Here is an 18,325-nt window from a genome sequence, read left to right on the forward strand (position 1 = left end):
CTTCCATCTTCCCCCCTCTCTCCCCATTTCCAAAAAACCCTATACTCTTACTCTAAATACCATCCATTTCACTAAGATTTGGCCAAGATTGCTTAAAAAGTGAAGAAGACTTGAAGATATCACTTTTATATAGATTGAAATCTGGAATTTGTGAAGGATTCTCCTAGAAGCTTTGCTATCTTGCTTGATCATTGAGGTAGGGTTACCTATAACCTTGTATTTCCTTGTTTTGAAGAGGTAATGGTGATATTGTTGTGGCTTAAGATGAAATGTTGATGTTGAATTGAAATAAAACCTTAATTTACCTAAAGTAGATTTTCCCTCACTTTTAATTGAAATTTCTCAAACTCTTTTTTTTAAATATGCATACTGTGGTAGTGAAAACATGTGTAAATGACGAAGCGGAGAAAACCCTAAATGTAGTAAAACCCTAATTTTGAATTTGTATAGAGAATGGTATTTTAATTGAAGATTTTCTTTAAAGTACTAGGATATTATGAGATATATGGATATTATTGTGGAGACGAAATTGTGTTTTGGGTAGTGGTTCCATTACATGTTATCTGATGGTGAATGCTTGACAATGTTGAGTGTTGATGATTGAATGGAAATTTGATGAATTGTTTATTAAGTATGAGTCAGGGTAAGAGTCGGTTTTGATGTTGTGTAAGTTGTGTTGGTACCCACGCGGGGGAAAGTTAAACGTGCCCAATTGCCCTGTCTAGGCTTATTGGTAGACAATGTGGGAAAATGTTTTTAGGTATCCACTAGTCCTACCGTATTGTAGTCGGCAAAAGTGGGAAAACGGATGATTTTGGCTGCCCACTTCCTGCTGTATAATAGTCGGTAAATGTGGGAATGGTTTTTAAACAAAAGAAACTTGTGTTTTGACATAGACTCTTACATGGGACTCATGGGTTATTTTCTCTTAATGTGATGATAAATGATGTGGAATGTAAATGTAATTATTCAATTGTTTTGATGTTTACATGGTTGACCATAACTACATGTATACATAAACTCCTTCTTGTGTTTTGTCTCAATGATGTCACATGCTTGCTCAACCCTATTTTATTTTCAAGAATTAAGGATACACGACATCATTATTAAGTTGGAAAAGACCAGCAGTAGTTCAATTTGGGGAAGATTGATTTGAGGATATTTTGTTGTTAATGTAGAAAACATTGTACCTAAACTTTTGAATTTTTTTTGTTATTTTGTATGCCCTGGAGGCTTATTATTTTTGTAAGGCCATCTAGTTTATGGAACAAGAGAGTGAACTCAGGATGTTTTGGGGAATGTAAATGTTGAATCATAATCTCTTAAACCTTAGTTCAATGAGAAATATGACCTTGGGGATATATTATGGTGTTTGCCTTAGTATGTTCCGGTATGTTTTAGCAGGGCGTCACAGTTCAACCACTAGTTTCATCGATTATTGGCAACTTTAGCTTTTTTTTAGTTTTTAACTTTTTTAGGTCACATTATTTCTCTACTTTTTTATACGCTTTTTCAAAATAAAATAATAATAATAATAATGATGATTTGGGAAGTTGGTTAAAAGCTGGTTTTTTGACTCTTTTTTTTTTTTTCTTTTTGTGGGTAGAAAATGTGAGAGGGGATGTGACCCAAAATGGTTGCCAAAAGATCCCAAAAGTCAAAAAGTCAATTTTTAACCTACTTCCCAAAACAACTCAAAATTAAGTTAGTTTCGAATTAAAACAAATTTATGAGTTAATCCGGATTAAAGCGTAGACAGGTTAATCGGTCAAACAGGTTTGTTTAGTCCAATTTTCAAAACATTATTAGTACATTGTGAATTGCAACTATATTCTCTTTCTATAAAAGGGAAATTACCCCTTAGAAGTACCTTCAAAAATTAATTACAAACTCATAATAAAGTTTATGATTTACATTTTAATGTTTACAAAATTTATCACTAATTTGAAAATATTTTTTCGTGTAAACTCTCTTTGATTGACGATGAAGAATGCCCACGCTTATGAACCCCCTTGATCCGTCAATTGGTCACAATGGGGGAAATCAAAATGGGTTTGGGGCCCAAGTTGTATCTCTATTGGGCACAAATGTGTCCAATTTGAGTAATTGGGTTGACATCCAGGCAAGAAAGTCGCCGGCCGGGCTGGTCATTGGTGCTACATGTGGCTTCTTCCCCAAATACTAACAGTAAGAAATTTGAGGAGATAAAACATTATTTATTTAAATTATAATTTTAAACTATAAAATAAATGAGAATCACACACAAGTATAAATAATTGAATAATATTAAAATTAAAAAAAAAATTCTCAACAAAGACATGTAGTTATTATCTTTAAGAATGAATTTATGTTTCTCTAAGTACGTGATCCAATAGAATAATTTAATGATGTCTTACTAAGATTCAACTGTCGTTTTTTCATAAATGTACACTCACAATATAGAGGTATAAGGAACGATTTATTTGATTGTCTCAAATATCAAATAAAAATAATATATATGAGGAAATATTTCATGATCTTCTAAATGGAGGATGAGAAGATAGAATAGAATACATCAAATGAAGGAGAGCACGAGAATTTATAAAATTGCTTGAATAGAACAAAATTTGATTAATATTGGATTTGAAAGCATAAGTTACACAATGTTTTGAGACCCAACGATAGAAGGATATAATTACAGAATTACGGTCTCAAACGGTGAGAATAATAATATATTAAATTCATATTAAAAATCAATATTATTTTATTTTTTTAAATACATTCTTTTGAAAAATTATAACAATAACATGTTTAGTATTCTTAAGAGCCAGAGCCACATTGAGACAAGAAGGTCACGTGCACCTTGAGTTTTTCATATTTGTACTATTTTCCTTATATATGAAGTTTCCATCTTATTTGTCCTTTATAAAATATAATAGTATCTCTCCTTAAATTATGTAAAATTCTTTTATATTTTAAAATTTTTAAAAGTCCGCTATTATATATATATTTTTTGTCATTATTTTATACTTTAAGTTGGAAAGTTATTGGCAAGAATTGAATTAATTGAATATTTCTTTTATATTATGAGATTTGTTTAGTTGATTATTTTTCTCTATTCCAGGTTTTTCTTTTTTTTTTTTAATTGTTGATTGTGGATTTCTAAACTATATTGATAAAATTATCATGATAATTATAATATTGAATTTTAACAACAGATCCAAAAGAAATATATAAATTTAATATTATTTCAATATTTATTATCATTTTTTTTTCTTTTCAATAATATGAGTAATATGTACCTTTCTATTTTTAATTTTTGACTCCGCCACTAATATTCTTAGGCCCTGTTTGTTTTGGGAGATAGAGAAAAGATTGAGATTGGACTGAGGTGAGACTTACTAATATTGTGTTGTTTTAAGAGATGGAAAGAGGATTCATAATCCCCTTCAGATTAAGATGGGCATCGGGGAGAGGATTAGGATGGAGGCTTAGGACTTGGTATTACAAAATAGTCTATCAGAGTATTTTTTTTATTTATTTTTTATTTTTTACATATTGGGTATTTTTTTTTTTTTTTTGAACGTTAATGTTTAATTTTTTACATTTTTGGTTAAGTAAAAATTATAGTTTTATTTTATTTTTTATTGTTTTTTACATGTTAGGCATTTTTTTTGAACATTAATGTTTAATGTTTTTATATTTTTTATTTATTTTATTATTTTTTATTTATTTTATATAAAAATAATTTCACAATTCCTATATTAATAACTATCATCAAAAAAACACAATTTTACTTAATATCTTTAATATCAATTCTTTCATTATAAATTCTCTCACTGTTAATCACTTTTATTTTAAAACGAACGGCCCTTAATGCCTTATCTCATGAATTAACGTCATGACAGGATTGTTGGTGATGACCCCAAAAAAAAAAAAAAAAAAAAAAAAAAAAAGTAAAAAATGATGCTTGGCTTGTGAAAAATCCTCCACCTCACAGTCTAATAAGTCAAGTCAAGCTCAATTAAATGCTCAAATCTAAATAGGAGTGGACTCGGTGTTTTAGGACCCTGTCCATGGCCTACCAATGAATGGTGTGGTAGATATCACATCGTATTGAATATATTTTGCCAAAACATGAACTTTCTTCATTTCAATTAATCTTACGCTAGAATCTTCAAAGGAGGAAGATTGGTGAGGGATAGGGTGGTAAAAATTGTCTGCGAGTTGTAAGCGGTCTAAAACTCATCCATAGTTTAGGGTGGGCTCGGCCCAATTAGGCTCAGGCCTGAACGTAGTTCGAGACTCTAGACTTATGCATGGATCATCATTTTAAAACCTGACCCAATTTATCAGCCTGAGACCTGGCTTGCCTAGGACCTAGTGCCATTTCTATAGAAAAGAATAAAATTTTGATAGAAAAAATTTAAAAAATATTAAGGCCCAGCCCGCCCGAGACTTGAATACTCCTTGGGCCTGAATTTAATTTTTTGGCCTATGGTCCAGTCTAAATTTTAGCCTCGTAGTCGAACATGGATCGAACCAAGCCAAGCTAAATTTACACCCCTAGTAATGGGTGATGCTCAATTTGTGATATGGTGTTTTCATTGTCTCAAATGAGCCAGAAAATATAGAAAGGAGAATGTTTAATACCCATAAAAATTCTCGTAATTATATCTACAATTCATGTGATATCATGTGTATTAATTTTTTATTTGTTATACATACAACAGTGAAGTGTTTTGAAAAGTTGGTAAAAAATTAGTTTTTAATTTTTTACCAAGTTTTTTGACTTATTTAGAAAGTAGTTTGGAAGATTGATAAAAAGTTACTTATTGCCTTTTTGAGTTAATATTTGCTTATAATGTCACATCATAATAAAATGACTAAGATATCTCCACCCAAATTAAGAAATTTACCCTTAACTTCTAAACATGGAGTACCGTCTTGTAATTTTACAACCTGCGTTTTATGATTTTCCCAAATGATCAACCTGCGTTTTCAGCTGCTACATGCTGCGTTTTTGAGCTGCACAAAATGCAACTTTTTTTGAAGTTTCCAAATCACCACAATATAGTGCCGAGTTGCCTACTCTATTATCATATTACTATAGATAAATTTGTCAATTTAAAAATGCAAATCGCTAACCTTGCTAACATACCGTTAGTTTTAAGTTGTCTAACATTCATTCTCTCAAATGATTGATCAAAATGGCCACTTATTTCCCATACTAAACCCCATTTTAAAACAATTTCTAGCCATTTCCACACTTACAAATGACACAAAACATTGATCAATTTCACGATGTATGATTCATGAATCCACCGTCCACAACAAGGTCATGGCCGGAGACAAACGCAGAGTCGTCGGAGGCGAGAAACAACACAGCATCAGCAACATGCTCAACTTTCAACACAATCCCTTTCAATGGATTCATCGCCGCAAAAGCCTCCTCGACCTCCTCCGCCTTCTTCCCGTGATTCTCACACATCAACGGCGTCGCCACCGCGTACGGCGACACACTATTCACCCTAATCCCATACTCCCCAAGCTGCTGACTCGCTGCCCGAACCAGCCCCAACACCGCGTGCTTCGACATCGTGTAATCCACGCGCCTCTTCGTCCCCTTACTAGCCGCCACACTCGCCGTGCACACAATACTCCCCCTCACGCGCCGCTCCACCATCACACGCGCTGCGTGCTTCACGCAAGCCGCCATGCCACGGACGTTGACGGCGAAAAGGCGATCGAATTGTGGAAAATCGAGGTCGAGGATTACCTGATCGGAGCTGCTTACGATTCCGGCATTGCTAAACATGATGTCGAGCTGGCCATAAATCTGGACCGTCGATTCGACCGTGGATTTGACTTGGTCTTCGTCGGTGACGTCGCAGTGGAGGTAGATGCAGCGGTGTGAGCCGATGGTTTCAGCGAGTTTTTGGCCTTTTTGGTCTTGGATGTCAGCGATTACGACGGCGCGTGCACCGTGATGGGCGAAGAGACGTGCTGTGGCTTCGCCGATGCCGCTTGCGCCGCCGGTGATGATGGCAACTTTGCCTTGTAGCCTGTTTGTGTGAGATAGAGTAGTAGTAGTATTATTGTCCGCCATCTTCGCAATGGTGTGGAAGATGGAGGCTTGTGTTTTCTTACTCTTCACTGCTGCACTATGGCCAATAATACAAGACTACGGTGTAACAAATTTTGGACTAACACCATCTACCTTACGTATGATTGTAATGAAAAATGTCTATTAGAGCATCTTTTTAAAAGAAGTAGGTTAATTATTATAGTTAATTTTATTATTTTCTATTCTATTTAAGAGTTGACTATTCTAATAGTTTTTTTTTAGGGGTTTTTTTTTTAAGGTCCTTGATATTATGATTTTATAGCATAAAGGACATCAAATATTTTTATGATGTCTAAGGTCCATCAACAATATTTTCATAATGTCTAAGGTCCCTCAACCTTGATCCAGAGAAATTTCAGTCCAGAGAAAATTGGTTCAGAGAAATTTCAATCCAGAGAAAATTGGTGCAGAGAAATTTCAATCCAGAGAAAATTGGTGCAGAGAAATTTCAGTCCAGAGAAAATTGGTCCAGAGAAATTTCAGTCCAAATTTCTCTAAAAAATCTAATTATTCTCAGAAAATTTTCAGATCTGCTGCTACTTTTAGCATGCAAAATGCCCATGATTTTGTTTGGTGTTGATTAGTACTCTTTCTCTCTGGCAGTTTTTCCCCCTTGTCTTAAGTTTATGTCCAGAGAAAATCTGTTGGTTTTATAGGAAATCAAAAAACTAAGGATAATGAAAGAAGCTAATTTTTGAGACTGCAGAATGTTACTGAGAACAAGATCATCTTGTTCAAATGGTAAGCTAACATAGATCGAATGCGATGAATCGGATACTTTAACGTAGAACCCATGTTTCGGCCATAGATTCTTCTCATCAAGATCCGCGGGGACAATGTCGGTCAGCTGCACAAGCGAGCTCCGGTGCTCACTCGTGGGTTTGACCCCTGTATTCATTCCATTGAGAAGCTTCAGCAGAACTCCAGGGGCTAATGTTGCCATGGTCGGTTTTGAGTTAAACCCAGAAACAATTGAGTGATAATGACAGTAACAGAAAAGAAAAAATCCCCCAAATTGAGGTGTGAAATCAAGAATTCAATCAAGATTCGATGTGAAATGGGATAAAGTAAAAAGAAACCCAGAAAAGTAAGAGCTAAAAAGCTTATGAATTTCAACTCCAAACAACTACAATATCAAGAAAGAAGAAAAGATTGGATCAAAGAGTCAAAGGGGTAAAATCTCAAGAGAAATTTTGTACTTGAGAGACCGAACTAGGGTTTCAGTTGCTGAAGCATCTCTCAGTGCTTGAAGGGCAATCTTTTGTGCTGTTTCCCTTCAACACAGCTGAGAAGAAAAGCTCGACTCCACCACCGAGTTTGCGGAATGCAAGAGTGGCAATTTCTCTCAACATGGGTGGAGATGCACAGAATTCATCAAACTCAAGGGTGACTTCACAATCAGAGTCGTCCCAATCTGCTAGTTTGCCCTCCAATGACAACAACACTAGTCTGGCCCTGAATTTACCCGAAAAACTAAGCATTCTGGGCAATGGCTGGAGGAAGTTGAGGAAGCAGCTTATGATGCGGCTGATCTATTGGATTTGATGATAGCAAACAATAATTTTTGCAAAACCTTGTTATCCGGAAGCTTAATTCTATCACCTGTGTCTAATTTATTGGGTATGGGGGGTGAGGGACCTTAGATTACAAAAGAATATATTGTGGACCTAGTCCATTACTAAAAGGTGGATAGGGACCTTAGACCGATTTTCCCTATTTTTTATTCTATTTTCAATTTTTTTTGAAATATGAATAAATGCAATTGAAAAGAAATATTAATAGTGAAATTCTATAAATATAAAATAAAGATAAAAAAATTAAGTTTAAATTTGAAGATAAATTATAAAAATATATAAAGAGAAAATCAGATAAATTCTTAAAAAAGAATATACTCAACTAAAAATCAAGAGCAATAGTAGACTCTGTAACTTTTTAACTTTTAAACTAAAACTATTACTTCTCAAACGAGGCCTAAATATAAGATAAAGATAAAAAGATTTTAAAAAAAAATCAAGTTTAAATTTTAAGATTAAGTATGAGAATATAGAAAGGAAAAATTAAATAAATTGTAGAAAAATAAGGTAGAGAGAAATTTAGTAAATATCAAATGAAGATTGAAAAAAAAAAATCAAGTTTAAATTTAAAATTCAAAAATAAAATAAATAAACTTGCAAAAAAAAATCTTAGTATGACTCTAATTATAGAAGAATAGAAGAGGATATCAATTTAAAAATTAGATAAGAGTGAAATGTCACATATAATTTTTAAAATTTGTAAAAAAAATCTCAAAAATAAGAACTGAGGTGTAGTAAGTTAAAAATTAGATAAAAGTTAAATGTCATCTATAATTTTTTTAAATTTAAATTTCGTATAGTTAAAAAATAAGCATTTATGATATTTTATTATATAACTTTAACTCTATTTTGTGTCTAGTTCTTATAATTTTTAACAATTTTTGTATTCCAAAGCTACTTAATTAAAAAAATAAATCAAATCAACGGATCATCTTTTTATTTCATAATTTCGTTATGTGTCAATTTTTAAAATAAAATTAATTTTTGTATTCTGCAGCTACTAAATAAAAAATAAATAAATAACATCACTTTCTTTTTAAATTCTCAGTTAGTTTTATTTATATGATAATATAATCATTCATTTTAATTTTGTTTTGTGTCAATAACCTATAAATTTCAAAAAAATTTGTATTCTGAAGCTAGTAAACAATAAAATAAAATAAAAAAAATAACACCACTATTCTTTTTAAAATCTTAGTTAGTTTCATTTTTACTATGTATTATATGTTAATATAATCATTCATTTTAAATAATAAGGTCTTAGGCATAGATGCGCATGACTTGAATGTTTCTTTGGTAGTGACAAGCATTATGCATGTGAATATAAAATTCAACAATCATTAAAAATAAAATAAAAAATAAAAAATAAAAAACTAAAAAAAATTTATTACCTATGATTTTTGTCTAAATACATAAAATATATTTATTTAAATAAAGTATTAAAATTTTGATTGTAAATATGTAATGTGTTTATAATTTCAACCCAACATAGTTGAATAATAATTTTGTTTATAAGAAATTAATCAAACTTTTATTGAAGTACTCACATATTGAATTTAATCTGTTTAAAAATTACATGACCTTCAATAATGTAATTAAAATTAACTATTCAATAAAAATTAAGTAAAAAATATATATATTGAGTTTTTGTTCTTCAAATGGGTCCAAAAGACCCTGTCTACAATTGGTTTTCATTATATATGTAACGACTATTATGAGTTGAAAACAATATAGTTTATTTGTATATTTATTAAGAAATTTGAGATTCATTCATTTGAAATGCTCCTTTGTACAGATGATTTTTTATTGTAAAAGAGAAACCTATCATTTAAAAACCTAGTTAATTAGTGTACTCACTCCATATATGCAAATAGACAAATTTAAACCCATGAAGATCTCAAATAAAAAAATAAAAATGTAAGCAAAAATGTTATAGAGTCATATAATTAAGTTTAATTATATTTGGATTTAAATCAAGCATCCTCCTTATATATTACAACAAAATGGAACACATAAATTAATATAATTGAAGAAAAAATATAATGAAAAGCAAATGGGATTGAACAAAAACTTCCTTCAAACTCGTGAATTTGTTTCAAATACTCTTCTTGATTGGTAAAATTTTTCTCAAAAAAAATGTTTGAACTCCAACTGCATCTCAAAGCATCACTCTTTGTGTTGATATTTTAGCCCATTCATTGCCACTGCTACTTTTTTCCTATACATCGTATTTGTAAATTTTTAAAAAAATGAACAATAGATTTTGGAAGAACAATCGCATCTACTACATTATTATAATTTCAACAACTAACTTAGATAAAAAAAAATTTAAAAATAAATAAATAAACACCAAATAAACTAAATCTAAAACAAAGAAAAAAAATCTACAAAAGAAAGAAAAAAAAAAAAAAAAAAAAACCAATATGAGATTTCAGACATGCATTTCTTTTCATATAAGATGCCAAAAATCTTGCATAATTGGTCAACTCACCTCTTTAAATCCTCCTCAAGATTATTTTTTTCTCCCCTCTTTTTACCCAACTTCATATTGTCATAGAAGTTGGGTTTTGAGATTTATAAGTTTAATTTTGTGTGAAATATATTTGTGTAAGATATAAATCAGATGAAGGAATTTAAATTAGAGTCAAACTAATTTTTTATCTCTAAAATATTTTGAATTTAATTTTGAAATTGATTAATATACTTTCCATTTGAAAGTCATGGGATATAAATGGATTAATTACTATTTTTTTTTAAATGATTCAATAAAAATTAACCAATAGAAGATTTTTTAATTATTTAAAAAATAAGAATTTTAAAAAAATAGTATGAGGATTTTGAATTTCATAAGGATCTTCTCATTTAGAGGTTTGAGATGAACTACATAAGTGCACTTTTTGACTTTTTAGATTAAAAAAAACAGAGGAAAAAAAGATAATTGTGTGGGATAACTTTTTGAATTTTTACGAAAAAATGTATATTAAAATATTATATAAAAAATCAAAATTACCATATTACCCCTATGCCTTATGCTACTGACAATGACGGTTGAATAGTGCAGTACAGATTGCTTTGAAATGAGATGGTGCCTTCAGAAGATATATATATATATAGGATGAGGCTTCCCTCCAGTCCTTCATCGGACTGGAGGGTACTATTGGGTCCGTAAGGGTCTACCACAGGTCCCATTTCAATAATCCGAACTGTTCAATGTGTAGAACTTGTCGAGTATCATATGCTTATAAAAAAATAAGTTGATCGGATATCGATAGCTATGTGATCAAATCAGTTTTGTATGAAAAAAATGAATAGTGAAAAATAAATGGCTGACAAAAATCTGATTTGATCACATAGCTATCGATATCTGATCAACGTGATTTTTTTATAAGCATATATTACTCGACGAGTTCTACACATTGAGCGGTTCAAATTATCAAAACGGGACCAATGGTGCGCCCCTACGGGCCCAACAGTACCCTTCAATTCAATGAATATATATATCTAATTTTTTCATAAGATATATGAAAAGTATCCCACGAGCCCACACGTGAGTGGGGTACAATTTTGGCTTGTACTTTTTTTTTATACTTTTTTTAGTGAATAGTGATAACTTTTAGACTTTTTATCTTTTATAGGCTATGCCAAACAAGCACTTAATATATATATATTATTTACTACAAAAGTTCCGTGTTGCTCTAATGGAATGATATAAGGCCATATTTGTTTGGCGGATTAAGTTAGATAGGATTGTTAATGAAAAGATTGTTAATATGGGAATTGCGAGTAGGGAGATTAAGTAAAAGTGTGTTTGTTTTGATGATAGTGTGGGAGATGATTACTGATGGGATTGTTAAATTATTTTTATATAAAATAAATAAATAAATTATTTCTATATTAAAAAATTAAAATAAATATTAAAACACACAGGTGCAATTGGTAAAAAAAATAAAATTTTAAAAATAAAATAGACTAAATCCCTTTACTATTTTCTTAATCCCACCTAAAATTCACTCAAACTAATCTCCTTAGGGAGGGGGATTACTAAGCCCCTCCACACTAGCAATCCCCCCTCCCAAATTAATACCAAACAAGCTATAGGTGAGATCCACAGTTATCTTAATCCAATCCGGCCTCCCACTCCGCCAAACAAACATGGCCTAAGGGTATGTTTGATTGGACGGATTGGATAAAGGGGGATTAGAATCTATCGGACTTGAATCTTAAGACTGTGAATCTCCCGAATTATTTGGTTAGATTGGATGTGTATCCCGTGTTTGTTTTCTCAAGGGATTAGATGTCTGGAAATGACTATTTTTAGTGAATCCAATATTTGGTTGGACGTACTAAATAAGGATAAATGTTCAAAAGACTATTTTACCCTTGTAATTTATAATTTATATATTTTATTTAATATATAATTTGTAATTTGTAATCTATAATTTATAATTTATAATTTAACAACACTAAAAAAATTTAATTTATAAGACCATAATTTATAATTTATATTTTTATTTAATATATAATTTTAAATTAAACAACACTAAAAAAGTAATTTTATTTAATATATAAATTTAATTTTTTAACAACACTAAAAAAATTTAATTTATAAGGTCATAATTTTTAATTTATTATTTTTAATTAAATTAAATTTATAATTTATACTTTTTTATTTAATATATAATTTTAAATTAACAACACTAAAGAAATAATTTATAAATGTTCAAAAGACTATTTTACCCTTTTTCCAATTATTTACTAAGTAATAGCATGAGGGTAAAATGGATATTTCACACATTAGTCCCATGGGATACCAATCCCAGTGAAATAATCCCAACCCCCACCCCAAGATTGTTTAGTCCCGCATATGGGGGATAAGGAGTCCGGCCGGACTCCATGTTCAGCAGACTGGAAAAAAAAAAAAAAAAAACAAAAACAAAAAAAAATTGGAGATAAGGCTTCCAATGGATTACAATCCGCACAGTAAATAGTCCGCCTTTATCCTCCCAATCAAACAGTGTGCTTGATTGGGGAGGACTATTTACTATGCGGATTGTAATCCATTGTAAGCATATAATCCGGCGTTTATTTTTTTTTTAGTCCGACGGACATGCAGTTCAGCCAGACTCCTTATCTTCTATATGAGGGATTACACTATCCCCGAAGGGGGAGGGCGTGGGACAATTTTCATGGGATTATTTACTGTTGGGATTAGGTGATGAAATGACTATTTTGATCATTTGTTATTTAATTATGTATTATATTTAGCAAAATTCAATAAAATTTAAATGTCTCAATTTAAAAATAAATTAATTTTATTTAACTTTTTATTGATGTTTTATTTGTTTAATTTTTTAAAATAATTTTTATAGATATTTTATTGATTTTTTATTTTAAAATTTTGTTTATATTTTATTTAAATTTTAATAGATGTTTTATTTAATTTCATTATTTAATTATTATTTGTTTTTAAAATAAATTTATTTAAAATTTTAATTAAAAAAATAACATATATTTTTATTGATATTTTATTTATTCAATTTTAAAAAAAAATAAATTTATTTAATTGTGTAAAAAATAAAATAAAATAATTTTTTATTTAATCTAGCTAAAAATAATTAAAATATTAAAGATATGCTTAATATTGCTATTACTTAGTAAACAATTGAAAAATTATAAAATAGTCTTTTGTTTATTTATCATATCCAATCCGTCCAACCAAACATTAGATTCACTAAAAATAGTCATTTTCAGACATCTAAACCCATGAGAAAACAAATACGGGATATATATCTAATCCAACCAAATAGTCCGGGGGATCACAGATTCAAGTCCAATAGATTCTAATCCCCCCTTATCCTATCCGTCCAATCAAACACACTCTAAGGCCATGTTTGTTTGGGTGGACTGGATTAGGTTAGATTAATATTTCTATGACTAATAGTCCGAGGACTACGAGTCCTTTTGGATTGTGTATCATATCCTATTTTTGGATTGAGCTGTGATTATAAGAAGGGACTAATAGTCCAGACTTTGGCTTAGTCTTCCAATTTATATCATACCCCCTTCTGTGGAATTGAATAGCCCATCATATGTGAGATACCATATCTGGATAGATTGTTAGTCCGTACTTCAATTGTTTAACCAAATATCAGATTAATAATTTTGTTGGACAATTAGTCCAATCCCAAACTCATGTCCATCCAAACAAACATGGTCTAAGGGTATTATATCAGAGGTCTTGGTTTCAAGACTCCATAGAATGAGTTTTGCAATTTTTAAGAACAACTGAGAACATATTTAAGTTAGGTCGATTCTTTCAACACGCTACTGATTGGGCAGTTCAACTAGGACGCTTGTGGTTCATTTACGGTAGGGGAAATTTCAATCCATCGTTCGTTCGTCAGATTGGCAGATTGAAAAAAATCAATCTGCATCCATTCACCGAATTGAAGAATAGATGCAAATCGATTTTGCGGTTTAAATTTTTACAAAATTTGAACATTATACAATAACTTGTCAAATATATTTTTTTTGGATAACAATCCAACCCAACATAACCAAAAACTTGTCAAGTAAATTGTCAAATATCAATAATAAATATATATAAGAAAATCATGCATCATCAAAACTATTTCATTACTTTTTTTTATTCAAAGTATTTAATTTGATTTTTTTAAAAAAATGACAAAATTAAGTCTTATATTTTTCACCCAAAAATATTAAAGATCAACACTTGCCATGTGATAAAAGGATTTCCAAATTGAAAAACACAACAGAGTATCTAAACTCTTCTTCAATTGACAACACAAATAGAATATCTAAATAAATTGAAATCACAAAGTCTTACAAATTACTAAGGGTGCTCGTGGTTTGGCAGTTCGGTTGCTTCCAAAGGAACTTCAAATCTGTCATCTGTCCAAAACTAAGCGAATTGGAAAAAAATTAATCTGCAACTGTCTGCTCATCATCACACATCCGTCCAAAATGTGGCGGATTAGTTCGGTTCGATTGGTTTTGGTGGATCGAAATATCCGCTGAGCACCCCTAAGTTCAACCACTAGTTTCATCGGTTTGACAAAACTAAGTCAGTTTTGAATTAAAACGGATTTGTGAGTTAATTCGGATTGGAGCCTAGACAGGTCAACCAGTCGAACCGATTGATTAAGTTCGTTTTTTAAAACATTATTAGTACACAATGAATTGTGACTATATTCTCTTTTTATAAAGGGGAAATTAACTCTTAGAAGTACCATCAAAAATTTATTACAAATTGTAATGAAGTTTATGATTTACTTTTTAATATTTATAAAATTTATCATTAATTTAATTTAATTTTTATTTTTTTCAGTATAAGCTCTCTTTGATTGACAATGAAGAATGGTCAATGCGACCACGCTTATGAGCCCCCTTGATCTATCAATTGGTCACTATGGGGGGGGGAATCAAAATTGTTATCCCAGATAGGCAACCCAAGAGGGGGGGTGAATTGGGTTATTAAAAATTTTACAATATTAAAAATAACACAATATTCAGAATTTTTATAAATAAAAAAAAAACAGAATAATAATTATCAATATAAAAGTAGAAGAGATAGAGAGAGAAAATCAAACACTGCGATTTATAGTGGTTCGGCACGCCAGGCCTAAGTCCACTCCCCAAGGAACCTCCTTGAGAATTTCTTTACTATCAATTGAATAAATACACCACCAAGCTTGTGGATTTGGCACAGGACTTACTCTTATCTATTGAGCCTCACTCAACAATAAATGCCTTACCCTTACAAAATCTCTCACAAAAATAAGGAATAAGAATAAGTGGTAATTGAACCCACTTTTACAATAATTCTCTCACAAAGAGTAGATATGAAAGTGTAAGAACAAAAACTAGACTTAGATCTGAAAGTAAAAGAGCAGAATACTCAGAATTTTGGAGCTCACAGAAATATTTTCTCTTCAAGTTCTTGATTTTTTCTCCACATCCAACACCTCTATTTATACACAAAAATATACCCGTTGGACGCTCCTTGCTGACGTCATGGCTTACATAAGCACGCTCCTGATGTCATCGCTTACATAAGCAGGCTCTTGATGTCATTGCTTACATAAGCACACTCCTTAAATTTAAATAGTCAGCAAATGATAAGAATTAAAAAGATAAAAATAAGATTGATTTTTTTCTTCTTGTTTTTTTCAAACATGGAGCCACCGTTTTTGTAGACAATTTAATACAAAGTTCACAACTTTCAAACAAACAAATAATTTTCTCCATCTAGTTTATAATATATATATATATATATACATATATACATAACTCCATCTTTTTCTTCTTGTTTGATTATAATATAATATAATCAATGTAGTGTAAAAAATTTAATAGCGCACGTGATGTATTCTGTATATAATGTTATATAAGTTCTAATCAAAATTTTGCATACAGAAAAATCTCTATAAATAATATTTATGATGGATCTGAAAATATATGTCCTCTTTAAAATATTATATATGTTGTAAAGATTTTATACTAAATATTTTACCACTCCATATTAATTTTGTCAAAATAAGACAACCCATAAATATCAAATTTGTCAAAATAATACAACCAATCAATCATTTTTGTCAAAATAATATAATTAATCGATTTGTCAAAAGATGAATAGTAATTAACCCTATTTTTCAAAAAGTGAATAGTAAAGTTTTTGAAAATATTTAAAATAATCATTTTTGTCAAAATAATATAATTAATCGATTTGTCAAAAGATGAATAGTAATTAACCATATTTTTCAAAAAGTGAATAGTAAAGTTTTTGAAAATATTTAAAATAATATTTAACATATATATTTTAAAAAGATAATATTATTTTATTTAAATAATATTTAACAAATATATATATTTTAAAAAGATAATAATTTGTGTCAAATAATATGTATATTAACTAATATATTTTAGACATCATCAAAATTAAATAATATGATTAACAAAAATGTGTTTGGGGCCCAAGTTGTATCTCTATTCGGCACAAATGCATCCAATTTGAGTAATCGGGTTGATGTCCAAACAAGAAAGTTGCCAGCCGAGGAGGTCATTGGTGCTACAGAACAAATGAAAATTTTTATCTAAGATAGATGTGGCTTCTTCCCCCAAATACTAGGGGTGTAAATCTGGCCCGGCCTCGCCCACCCGAGCCACGCGGGCTCCTGCCAAAATTTGGGTCGATCCGGGCTAGCCTACAGGCCAAAAAATTAGGCCCAGGCCTAGGGATATTCGGGCCTTGGACGGGCCTCGGGCTTAGACGAGCCTACTTTTTTTTTGTTTTTTTAAATTTTTTCTACTAAAATTTTATTATTTTCAACTAAAAAAGACAATGGGTCTTGGGCCGAGCCTTGAGTAGGCCTTAAGCGGGCCACGGACCAGGCTAAGCAAGGTGAGCTTCAAAATGATGGCTCAGACCCAGGCCCAAGGGCTCAGGTTGGGCTCGGGCCTGAGGCCAAACGGGTCGGGCCCACTCCAGGTCGTCCACAGGTCGCGGGCCATTTTTACACTCCTACCAAATACTAATAGTAAGAAATTTGAGGAGATAGAACATTATTTATGTAAATTATAATTATAATTTTAACCTATAAAATAAATGAGAATCACACAAAAATAAATCATTGAATAATATTAAAAGTTAAAAAAAAAAATTCTCAACAGAGACGTGTCGTTATTATCTTTATGTGATCCAATAGAATAATTTAATGATGTCTTACTATTTAAGATTCAACTATCGCTTTCTCAAAATGTACACTCACAATATGGAGGTATAAAGCAAATATTTCATGATTTTCTAAATGGAGGATGAGAAGATAGAATGCATCAAATGAAGGAGAGCATGAGAATTTATAAAATTGGTTGAATAGATCAAAATTTGATTAATGGTATACCAATCATAACACAACATTATCAATGTGGTTTTGAAAATGGAAACATAAGTTACACAGCACACCCGTATTCAGTTTTCTGTTTATATTTACAAAAATTTTAAAAACTCAAATAAAACCTTATTTGGTAAAATTTTAATTTATAAATCAGTGGTTTCAGTTTATAAATTTGGTCAAAAAATGAAAACACAAAAAATGTGTTTCCGTTTTGAGTTTTCAATTTTTTTTTTTTTACCACCCAACACTAGCCACCATCCGCCACCACCAACCACCTGCCACCCACCCGCCACCATCACCCACCACCACCACCATCACCCACCACCCACCCGCCACCCACCTGCCACCACCACCCATCACCCACCACTACCACCACCACCATCCACTCGCTGCCACCTACCACCTACCACCCGCCACCGTCACCCACCTACCCACCACCACCACCACCACCACCACTCGCCACCATCCGCCACCCACCTGCCACTACCACCCACCACCCGCCGCCACTACCACCACATACTCGCTACCACTCACCACCTGCCACCGTCACCTACCTACCCACCACCACCACCACTCGCCACCTACCCGCCACCATCACCCACCCGCGACCACCCACCACCACCCGCTATCCGCCACCCACCTGCCACCACCACCCACTACCCGCCGCCACCACCACCACTACCCACTCGCTACCACCCGCCACCCGCCACCATCACCCACCCACCCACCAC

At 31.5% G+C, this 18,325-nt stretch overlaps 1 protein-coding gene across 1 annotated transcript; it reads right to left on the reverse strand.

Moving 5' to 3' along the window:
- Nucleotides 1–5,142: 5,142 nt before the first annotated feature.
- Nucleotides 5,143–6,261, reverse strand: LOC114259807 ((-)-isopiperitenol/(-)-carveol dehydrogenase, mitochondrial). The gene has a single exon (XM_028199834.2). It carries the CDS (start codon nucleotides 6,086–6,088, stop codon nucleotides 5,279–5,281), a length of 810 nt encoding a protein of 269 aa, XP_028055635.2. The 5' UTR covers nucleotides 6,089–6,261; the 3' UTR covers nucleotides 5,143–5,278.
- Between the last annotated feature and the right edge of the window lie 12,064 nt (nucleotides 6,262–18,325).

Source organism: Camellia sinensis, chromosome 15 (genome assembly GCF_055761805.1).
Source record: "Camellia sinensis isolate YWXY chromosome 15, ASM5576180v1, whole genome shotgun sequence".
In the NCBI taxonomy this organism is placed as follows: Eukaryota; Viridiplantae; Streptophyta; class Magnoliopsida; order Ericales; family Theaceae; genus Camellia; species Camellia sinensis.